The sequence below is a fragment of the Octodon degus genome, unplaced genomic scaffold (genome assembly GCF_000260255.1).
Source record: "Octodon degus isolate 3935 unplaced genomic scaffold, OctDeg1.0 scaffold00169, whole genome shotgun sequence".
Taxonomy (NCBI): domain Eukaryota; kingdom Metazoa; phylum Chordata; class Mammalia; order Rodentia; family Octodontidae; genus Octodon; species Octodon degus.
The window spans coordinates 5,740,041-5,751,582 of NW_004524745.1; the positions used below are offsets into that span (position 1 = coordinate 5,740,041).

An 11,542-nucleotide genomic window follows, 5' to 3' on the forward strand; every position below is an offset into this window, starting at 1 on the left:
CAGGGTCTCACTACTAGATCGAACTCGTAGTGATCCACTTGTTTACAGCCTTAAAGAGCTGAGATTACAGGTGTATGCCACCATGCCCAGTCTCAATTGCCATCTCAGTGTGCCTCAGGGACAGGGCCGGCATGGCAGGCCCGGGGATTGAACCCCCAGCCCCTGAGCTGCTTACAGGAGCTTTAATTTGCTGAGCTATTTGGCCGGCCCTCATTTCCCATTTTTGCTATATTAAATGTACTGAGCATATCCTAAGTGTATCTTTTCATCAACCTCATCATAGTAATGTCTGGCTCATCTTGGATGGATATCCAACAAAGCTGTCTTTCTACTCTCAGACCTGAGGTGGTAAAAGAAGGGTAGGTAGGAGAAAAAAGCATAACTAAAACTTTAACCATTAGGAAGACAGAAAGTTCTGGGACCCAGTTGAAGTAATCCAAGGCACTCCATCTTGACATTCCTTTGGTGATGTTTAGGCTCTTTTCCTTTCAAAACTATCATACCCTGAATTCCTCCAGGGCACTGAACACCTCTAAAGGCCTAACTGAGAAAGGACCAGTAGCCTGATCCTGCAATAAAGGAGCAAGTTAAGAGAATAAAAAAATTGCCTAAATTACCTATTCAAAACTCAAAAAATCACAACAGTTGGTGCCTGTACCTGTAAAATGGGATGCTATCCTGCGGGTGGGGGCTTTCTCTGTTCAGCACACCCACCTTTTTAAGAGGAGTATAGGCAACAATATGTAGTATAACAATCTTTATTGAATTTGCAACATTTTGTTTGTGAAATTCTGTATCATTTCTAATGTTTTATTTTTTTTAAATTCTCTTTAAACACATAGTATAATCTCTGTTCCTGGAAATAATTCACCTCTCTCTCAATGGCCCATATTGTTTGGATGAACTTGTACTAGAATTTCTGCCTAATAAGCCTTGCCACAGCCTCTTACTCATGCATTTTGAGTATTCTTTCTCTGTGATAGGAACCGGGGACTCTGCCAACCGGTGATCTAGTCTGTGTCTAGGGTGAGATACGTTGCTTATCTCAGTTTGAGGAACCTCCTTAGATCCAGTGTGAGAACTAACCAGCTCAGTGCTCCAGAGAACTCTGTTTCACAGCACTTGCTGTAGTGCACTGGAGTTTTTGATCCTGTGTCTCCCTGTGTATGGACTTCCCACTTCTGGGGAGCATTGTCCAAGGGATTCTTGTTCTATTTTTCTTCACCTTTTTCAAAATAGAATCCTTCTTAGATCAAATGCTTGATTAAATGGATGAATAAATGCATCAATGAGTTACCTCTTCTTCTCTTGAAAGTGTACTGAGTTCCAGCCATATAAATCTACGTATGTCTCTGGAAATGAACTCCCTGTTTTCTTCAAGTCTTTGTTACCATTTTGTTATCTGTACTAGGTTGGTTTTATTTCCCACAGATATATCCATATCTTAACCTCTTGTGCCTGTGAATGTGACCTTATTCGGGAAAAGGTCTTGACAGATTTAATTAATGGATTGATTTCAAGAAAAGATTATCCTGTATTAGAATGTGTCAAAGAAAAATTGCACTAGATAAATTAAGCCAGTAATTTTACTGGTGACTACTGAGATAAAGAAGAGAAGTTGGATTCAGGTCCTCTGAAACAAAAACCTGGAGTTTTTTTTTTTTTTTTTTTTTTTTTTTTTTTTTTTATCAGTGTGTGTTAGTACTGCAGAATGTTGGGATTTGTTTGAGAAAGTTGATATATGCATATTCCAGTGAGCTAATGGGAAGAAGAAGACAGTAGAGAGAGTTATTAAGTGACTGATTAGATCAATGTTATGAATTTGCTGATTTTCGCTTCCTTCAATTAGGCTCCTTGACATCCCATAGGTAATGGGAACTCATGCTATCTTTCCTGATGGTTAAATTCAAAGGAAGGCTCCAGGTCCTAGTCCCAGGTTTTCCAGGCCCTAAGTTGTAAAGCTGCCCACATCCTGGGAGGATATTTCTTTTTAAAGGGCTAAAAGATGATTTACAAGGGAAAGTTTTCTCATGAAAATTTTATGAGAAGCCAAGAGGATATTTGTCTAAAGTTTAGTCAAACTGAGGTGAATGGTAAGGTCTTAGTTATGTGGGCCTTAGATCCAATGGCAGTATCCCTACATTCTTATAAAAAGTGTCCCAAAAGGAGAAGACATGGATTCACAGAAGGAAAAGACTGTGTAAATACAGAGACAGAGGTAAAAGCAATGTACCCGCAGTCTAGGAATACCAAGGATTTCCAACAGCCAACAGAAGCCAAGAAAGAGACAAGGATTGGATTCTCCTCTAGAGTTTTTGTAGGAAGTCACCATGCCAGCAACTTGATTTAGGATTTTTGGCCTTCATAACCATGAGAAAATATTTTTTAAAAGATTCTCTGCTTACAGTAATTTTTTGAAGCAGCCATGAGAACCTAATACGCTTTTTTTCTGGAAGTGTTTCTCTATCTCCCATTTAGTTTAAAAGATCAAAACTGTGTCTCATTTAAGGTTCATCAAAATTGTTTTGTCCCCTATTAATTTTTCTTATAATGGATAGCACCAGTTAGAACCATGGCTTCCTCTTGTAAATTCTGTTGATATGATGGTGATAAAGATGTTACAGTTGAAACACATTCACAGTTTTACATCTTATCTCTTTCTATATATTTACAACTCATGTCCTTTTAATTTCTATAAGTCAAGGACAATTATTTTTTCCATCAAGGATAAAATAACACTAAGTGGCAAAACCAAAATTTGTTTTGAGATCTGCCTGAGTGTGATGTCAATTTGTTGATTAGTACTTTTCTCCTTTGACATAAAGAAGAATAACTCTGAGATTTTTGAAGGAAAATGGAAGCACTTTTAGACCATAATTTTGGGTAAGATAAATTGGACCCATAAGCTTGAATATGCATGATTTCTGATATAAGAGAAACCCAAATATAAAGAACAAAATACAAGATGAACAATAGGAAAAATGGAAATAGGTCTTTTGTAAAGAAGACTCAAGAGATGGAAGGAGGGGAGAAAGAGGAGATAGGAAGGGATGAAAGCAGAATTAAAATGCATTTACATGTGCAGGAGTCTACGCCCCACAAATATGTACTAAACAAAAAAATCAAAATTAAAAAACAAAGGCATGTGATTAACCATTCTTAAAATACCTTTTTTCAGTTCATATCACTGAATGTTTACTATTTTGTGTCTCATCTTATCTTGTCAAGGTAATGTGCTTGAATACTTTTAACCTTTAGATTATTTTAAAATTGTGTCTTATTTATATTTCTTGTAGCATTTAGCATAATTCTTCTGAGTATTAGAAATACCCAGATTTCATAGAATAAATAAATTAACCCAAAGGTCATTCCTTGCATGTCTTTCAATCTCCAAGCTTTCCAGGGTCACATTTCTCTTTAATGTCTTAATAGGCTGGTGAGAGAAACTCACATCATTCTGCTCAAAATAATTCTGAAGATTATAGGCTGGGAGAAGCTCTATTTTCTCTGGTATCCTGTCATGTCAGTTCTTTTTCTTTGAACTCCCACTTTCGCTATCCTCTAGCTTTACTTTGAAAGTTTCTATAATCACAATTGCGCTAACAAATATTACTGTGCTGGCATCAATGTGTGATAGATTTTTTGCAATGGCTAGGAAGATAAAGAAGATGAAAGCATATCATTGCTTCATGCATACAACAACATGCAAGCATTCATGAAGTGATGGCACTGTGAGGGGTGCCAAAGAGATGGTAAAAGTCTCCATGACCATGTAACTCATGGTCTAGTTATGAAGACGTAAACCCCACACAGGCATGTGATAAATGTGAACTTGTGTCTGGGATTGTGATAAAGGTAAAGCTGATGATGGATTCAGAAGTGTTGACCTGAATCTCATAGCTGGTATGCTGATAGCAGAAGGATAAATAGACATTGGCCACTCCTGAAACATGTATGGAGGGTGTGGGGGGAGGAAGTAGAGGAAGGTTGACAGCATGTACTGGCAAGCAATAGTGAGACAGAATCAGCTACCCCACAACAATTGAAAAAAAAAAAACAAACAAAAAACAAAACAAAACAAAAACCTGTGTATAGGGATACAGATCTCCAGGCCAAAAGGGGAGAGAAATGACTTTAGAGAAAACATGGTAAATTGTTTTTAGCAAGTGCATTGCAAGGTTATTATCAAATGTGATCTTAATCTTAAAATGAATGGGGAAATATTGAAGTACAAGATTATAGGAAAAAAATCTGGCTCCACTGTACAGATAAGGATGAAGTAAGCAAGCAATGGTAGATACAGGGGTTGCAAAACAGATGTTGGTCCACATGAAAGGTGACTAGAGGAGGGATGGTGAAGATAAAGATAATTAGAAAGATCTGATAAGTGCTGAGCACAGTGCGGAGCAGTAGGATCTGGTGCCATAAAGATAGCGTAGGAGAAGGGTCAAGAACACAATAGCATAATTAATAACTTGAACAAGATTCAATGTTAGGCACTCTAGTCCAAAAGGTTGAGCAGACTTCTTTTGGATATGGAAAATTTTCAGGCCCTATCTCTCCTTCGGCTTTTCCTTAAGAAAGACTCTCTTTTTTTTTTTTTTTAAAGAAAAAAAAAAAAACCATCCTCCACTATATCTTTTTGTTTTACAAATGTCTGGATACACACCATTTCTTCATACTAACTTTAACAGAGCAATTAATATGCAGCTAATTGGATACTGAATGTCCCTTAGCTTGGTGGCTAGCTTTGTCCTGCCAATGCTTTCATCAAGCTGTTGCTAGACTACCGTGTCTCACCCTTAATGTTATGAATACCTTGGAAAAATATTGAATCACACCGCTTTCAGTGTACCTTAGATCAAATTCTTGGCCTCAGGCTTCCATCAGAGTTTCCATATTTGTAAGGCTGAGTGTGGAGATAGGCATGAAGATCCTCATTAGGCATTACCAGCTTCATAGCTACGTAAACCCTTCATATCCTGAACATCTCACTTGCTACTGACCAGTATCACTATATGAGAAGTAGCTGTTTTATTATTTCTAGTTTTCCTACTATATGTTATGCTCACTGTCAGATATTTGTGCTGATAACCCGAGAGTTCACAGAAGCTAAAATCTAACCTTTAGTGGTCTACACAAAGTATTTTATGTTAACAATGTAGAATGAAAATAATTAATAATGAATTATGATTTTTAAATCTTTGTTTCTAGGAGAAAAAAGAATATGCATACCTGACTTTGGATCTGTTTTTTTTTTTTTTCTCTCTTTTGAAGGGAACGTCCTTCTCTTTCAGAACTTCCCATGTTCTCGTATCCAGATTTCTTCACCAAAGCGGATAAAGAATTGGCAAAAATTATTGACCATCACGTAAGAATGGCTTTTCTTAAATTAACATTATAAGCTTTGTTCTTTAAATGTATTTTTGTATTATAAAATGTAGTTCTTGGACTGAAATATTAATATGCAGCATTTAAAGTAGAGTCTTAATTGCTCATTGCCAAGCTTAATTTTATCTTACTATCTTTTACATAATGAGATATACAAGATTTTCTACAGCTCAGTGCCTTTGCTGGATTACAGAAAACTTGGCCTTCTGTCATTTGCGCACTGTTAGCCTAATCCAGTTTCCTGAATTAGGACTCCTTTCTTGTGACAAGTCTCTGATACTGAACACTGCACACTGATTTCTTCTGCAATGCAGTTCTAACAATGGAACAGAAACCTTTTGACTCAATTTTCAGTGATCATTCTTTATCCTTGACAGATCAGAAAGAATTTTAATTACTTTGCAATTAGTATGAGTAAAACAAGCAATGACAATGTAGGACTGTTCACATAGGACACTCAAGTCATTCTGCTATATTTAGCTGATTTTTTTTACCTAATGCACATCATTTTATGTCTACTTTTTAAGTAGTAGAGCTACAGTAAGAGAAAGAGACTAATATTTTCTGGTTTTTGTCAAATACCATATGGATTTAATAGCACATAAAATATTTTTCTTTTTATCACCAGAAGCTCTATCAAATTTTGATGTTAAAATATTAATTTTTCACATTTTACCTAGTAATCTCTTAAGAAAAAAATAAGTGATTGTTTCTTTTGCTGATCACACTGAATGCTGACTTCCACAAGCTTGTATCTAGGCCACTACAGCAAAAGTTGTAAGCAGTAGAGTTTAATACTGATTGGTATCTTTTTTATTATTAATTTTATTGAGAAATAAATAGCAATGAGACAGTTTCAAAACAGTTTAGTAAGACAGTTACAATAATTAACACATTACAAATTGTCTTCGTAGTAGTTATTCATAATACAAGATGCACACATGATATCTTGTCCAAACACTATTAGTACAAATCTTCCTTCTCATTGAATTAAGAGAAAGTAGCTGTATATCTATCCTATTTTGTATGTATATATTTCATTATAAAATAGTCCTTCATTTATATCCCCTGTTTTGTTCAGTTTTGTCAGAGATGGGTATTCCACTGCCACTTAAATAGTGTAGGTACATGAACTCAGCAAAATAATCCAATATAGTCCAGTAGTCCATAATAGTAGTGGGTTATCTGTAGGCAATGTCAGAAGTTGTTGACTTGAGCTTTTTGCAGCTCAACATATTAATATGGCTTTACTTTTTATACGTCATTTTTATACTTTGCTGCTGGATGATTAAGACCAAAATAAAGCAAGACCTATATAACAAGAAATGTAACTTTGCACCCCTCCAGATGCAGCCCAAAGAGATGTAGAGGAACTGATGGGTATCTTAAATCACTGAGACCTATAACAGTGCTCTACTAGTCACTAATATAGTGTTTACCAAAGAAATATATTATATGTACAAGGAATTCTCAAAAATGTCTAATGCTTCATACATTTCAACTTCTATGCTTAACTATTTACTTCAACAAAATGATCTTGAATAGATTACAATAGGCAACAACATGCTGTTGTATATTCTATGTACTATATGTAATATGATGTATAGCTTTTAATACAAGTCTAGGGGTAGAATTTACACACAAATCTTTGAGTGTGCTAGGGATGTTTAAGACTACCTAACAATAGAGAGGGCAATATTCTGAGTTGGAGAAAAGAGACTTGTAACGTCATGATTTGGTATAAGCATCATCTGCTGATCACTGCCATGGGGAAGTTATAATGGAGCTACAGGGAAAGGAGTTCTGAAAACACACATGAAAACTTTGTGTATGAGTTCTAAATTGATATGGAGCTTAATAAAATAATATGTATTTTTATTTGAGAAAGTTTATGGAAGTATATATATATAATATATATATATATATATCCATATATATGAGATATATATAGTGCTTTCAAGTGAATAGAGTAGTTCTTTGTATTTGTATTTTATATTTTGCAAAATTGTCTTATGTTATTTTATTTAATCCTCACAGTAATCCTGTAAAAATGTATCTACAAGAAGAATAACATAATGGTTTATAATTCAGGTTTTTGCTCAAAGTTGTGAGATTAATATACATGACTGAGTCTTTGCATAGAACCAGATCTGTGGACTTCTGATCTATTTTCCTTTTCACTTCTATGTAGATTATCAGATTCTTATTTTATGGTCCCTAATTAAAATTGGAGATCATAGGGTGTGGTCTATAATACTGAAAGAAACAGCAGACATCCCAAAAGTTAGGTATAGTATTCTCTCTCTGAGCCAACTGCTTTTATTTGAGTGGTTGGAGTATGCAAGGAATAAGAGAGTTACTACGCTGTCCAGCAGGCAATAAGGTACCTTGTACTTTGATGTAACCAATAGCATGGGGAATGAATCTCTAAATAAAGGGGATGAATACAGAAATAAATGGTGCTTTCATTTCTTATCAACTTCAAGAGTATTTTTATTTTCATAGCTACTGCACTGGCAAGAAAAAATTCGGATAATGCATTGATTTATCTAAATTGAACTAGCCATGTGCAAGCAAAATAAAAAGCAACTTATTTTTTCCTAGCTACTGAAAGGAATTTTGATGTTATCTTGAATTCCAGGCATGCTGATTTCCAAAGATAGGTTACCAAAAAAAAAAAAAAAAAAAAAAAGAAAAAGCTGTCTCCTGAACAGTAATAATATGATACCTCTTCCTGGATGCTTTTATATGTATTGATGCATTTATACATAAATTTGATTTGGAAAAACAAGTATTTTACTGACAGTTTTTAATATTTAATTCTCTGCTGACTTTTCACAATATTAGACAAAGTATGAGGTACACCAAAATCTCTCATATGAGGTGCATCAATGACTTTTGTAGATATTATCATGGTTATATCAACTGCCACTTTTATACTGCCATTAAAATTTATATTTTTAAATGATTAGATTATTCTTTAGTTTATATAGGAAAAAGTTATGTGTGATTATTGAGTATCATATGACTTATGGACTAAACCCAATAATAAACATTTGACTGTACCTGAATTTTCTGGCTATCTCATCTCAATTTTCTTTACATTTCACACAAAAATGGTTTCTGGCAAACCACTTACATGATTAATAACTGTGTGTAGATAGAATATTAATACAAGTTGGTAATTTGTATTTCTTATGTTGTAAAACTTGAGCTGAGATAAATAATAAGTGCATGTGATATTATGCTTTGGTTTGTAATACTGATTCTTTAGTATTTAGACTTTTCAATCAATTGCCCTCCTCAAGGGTACACAACATGCTGTGGTCGGAGCTTTAGTTCAGTTTATTTTCATGCATATAACTCAGAAAACAAATAGCCACGATTCATAGTACTTTTACATAAAATTTTCTACAGCTTAGACTTCCTAGGTAGCTCAGTCTGTTCATTTGTATACATGCTTCTACTCTGTGGGGGTGACAGAAAGAACAGTGTTATAAAGCCTTTCCAAAACTTTATGCGAGGAGTCATTCTACCTTGAATATTTTACTCAGTCTGCAGAGGATCTGCCAGTCCTGTAAGCATTCTCTTCATGAGATGCTTTACAAAGGGAAAGAAGTTTCTCATGACAATGTTTGGCTTGTCATCGTCATTACTTTCAACACTGATTACTCATTCCTAGGGTTCTTGGCAGCAAATATGCCATGGTTGTTATAAATTAACATGGTCTGTGTAGATGCACCCCTTGAAGGTAGTTTTGCTAGTCTGATGCAGAGTGAGCATTCACTCAGCTGTTAATTTGGCTTTTAGTCTCATGTCGAATAATATCACAATTTATGCTGTTTTAAAAATTTATATTTTCTCTACATTTTTGTTTTTCTTTAGTTTGGTTGTATATTTTATGACCCATGCTGACATATGGATATCAGTATTGATGAAGAAAGCTAAAACCATTGATATATAGCAATGAAAGTCTGTTATTTCTTCTTGTGACTGACTTGTTTTCTTTAAAATATTAAGGAAATTCTTTTTTCATTGTGCTACAATATATTCTAATAGGTGGCTCATTCATTTTTCTGATACAATAGACTGTAAGATTCCTGAAAAATAGCTATGAAAAGATTAAGAAGAAAACTGGATATAAGAATCTTCATTTTAAGGAGCATGTTTTTCATCAGAAATCATATTCATAATGAAATATTTTCTCTGTCACAGTGGCAGAAAGAGCTGGAGATCCAACAAAGAGAAGATGCAAGATGTGAAGCTAAAGAACAGAAAGATAAAGAGTTGGAGGAGAAAAAACACTTCCAAGAAATTATGAAGCAAAGAGAAGCGAAGTTGCACAAGCAAACTAAGCCCTACGAGCTTCCTCCCAGGACTTAAGTAATCTCCTTAGGAAAAAAAAAATCACTCACAAAAACATTGCGGTTGACATGCCAGAAATTGCTAGCACAGAAAAGATTGAGATTTTAGACTCTTCTTTTGACAAATGAGTTGTTATCCTGGTGCAAGTTATCTAATAGTCATTGCTTAGTCTTACATTAATAGTCAACTACGTTATAATCACATTTGAAGGATTTCGCCAGTTATAAACTTCCAAGACTACAGCTAGTGCTTTTCTCAATTGATTCTATTCTTGAAATGTATAGTACTCTTGGTCATCCATTCTCAGAGTGCTGATATTCTTTGGACTATATCATAAAATGAACTGCAAATTAATGAGTCAGTGTATGAGTATTGTTTCCTAAAAACAGCTATCATTGTCTTCTACATCTATAATTACCATTATTCAAATAAAAGAACTTACGACATCTCTTTGGACTTGCATTTTATCACCAATTTATGCCAGACTAAATCTTATGTTAGATACTTGAGCTTGATAAATTACTGTACATGAGTGAATTTTGAAGTGCCAGTCACCTCCAACTGGGTTGATCTTTCCCAAATGCCAGAGGAAATCTCTGAGCAGCAGTGGTTTTACTTTGCCTGAGGAGTTGATGAGAATGGATTTGTATGATGCTGAAGGCTCAGTACCAATTATTGGAGGCATCATCCAATCAGAATTTATTTAAAAATGACATTTTACTTCACCTGAGGCTTTCAAACCATGAGCAAGTGTTAAGAGATTGGGGTCCTGTGATGCCTTTTATTACTTTTATAAAAAAATTATAGATAATTTATTTTCTATTTTTCTTCAATTTTAAGCATGGCATAGTAATAGTCAAACACAGGTATCAAGTCTGGGGATGGTGGCACATCTGGGGATGGTGGCACTGAAAACAGGAGGATCACTATGAGTCCAAATTGTGTAGCGAGACTCTACAAAATACATAAATAAATTTTTGAAACCCCACACAGGTACCTTTTCATGATGTCAAGTGATTACACAGGTTGGGGAAGTAACATAAATTAGTGAAAAAGGCTAGGGAATACCTCACCTCTATAAAATAGTTGCCCAACACTCTGAAATTTTTGCCCAGCATTATAAAATTTTCAAGTATTTCAAGAAGAAGCCCCCACCTGGGATTTACATGTTTAAAATTGGAAATCCTTAAGCTTTCTAAGGTTGGCAAATAATTTTTAAAAAGTTATATACTTTTAGACCTATATTATATGGCATTGAGGAATGATTCTTTGTTTTATATAACAAAAACATGGCAGAAAAGAAAACATTGTTAAGTAGGTGCCCACAGGTTTCTGCTGTTTTGTTTAGCAAAATCATGAGGTGGGTGCAACATGGGGAAAATAAAATCCTGTGATCAACCGTTAAGATTACAAGTACAGCTGCTCAGGTAACACTGATCCAGTGGAAAGCAGGTCATATAGCAAGTGTACATGGAAAGAACAAGGACCTTCTTAGGAAGAGATGGATCAGGAGGTCCTGGTCACCAACCTGAGTGACTGATGCCTATCTAGACTTCATTGAACTAGGTCATAATAATTGTAGCATATTGCTTATCTCTTGGGGAGGCGCATAAACCTGGTCATTCCGTCTCTATCTGGAAGCCTACTCTTCAATGGGTTTGCCTCCAGCCAGAGTTGTAATGGTTTTCTTCTGCTTTGACTCTCCTGAGGGCGTAGCCCTGTTTGACTGCCTCTTATAATAGTCCCATTTCTGTGAATCTTACTCATTCAAAAATCTTGTTTCATC

The 11,542-nt window shown here is 35.0% G+C and overlaps 1 protein-coding gene across 1 annotated transcript in view; it reads left to right on the top strand.

The window, feature by feature from the left end:
• Tmem232 (transmembrane protein 232) overlaps positions 1 to 9,847 on the top strand; it is a 254,152-nt gene extending 244,305 nt beyond the window's left edge. Inside the window, exons 12-13 of the mRNA XM_023703402.1 lie at positions 5,278 to 5,371; positions 9,607 to 9,847. Of these exons, the coding sequence (XP_023559170.1) occupies positions 5,278 to 5,371; positions 9,607 to 9,774 (262 nt within the window). The 3' untranslated portion in view covers positions 9,775 to 9,847. The remainder of the gene's footprint in view (positions 1 to 5,277; positions 5,372 to 9,606) is intronic.
• Positions 9,848 to 11,542: the final 1,695 nt, after the last annotated feature.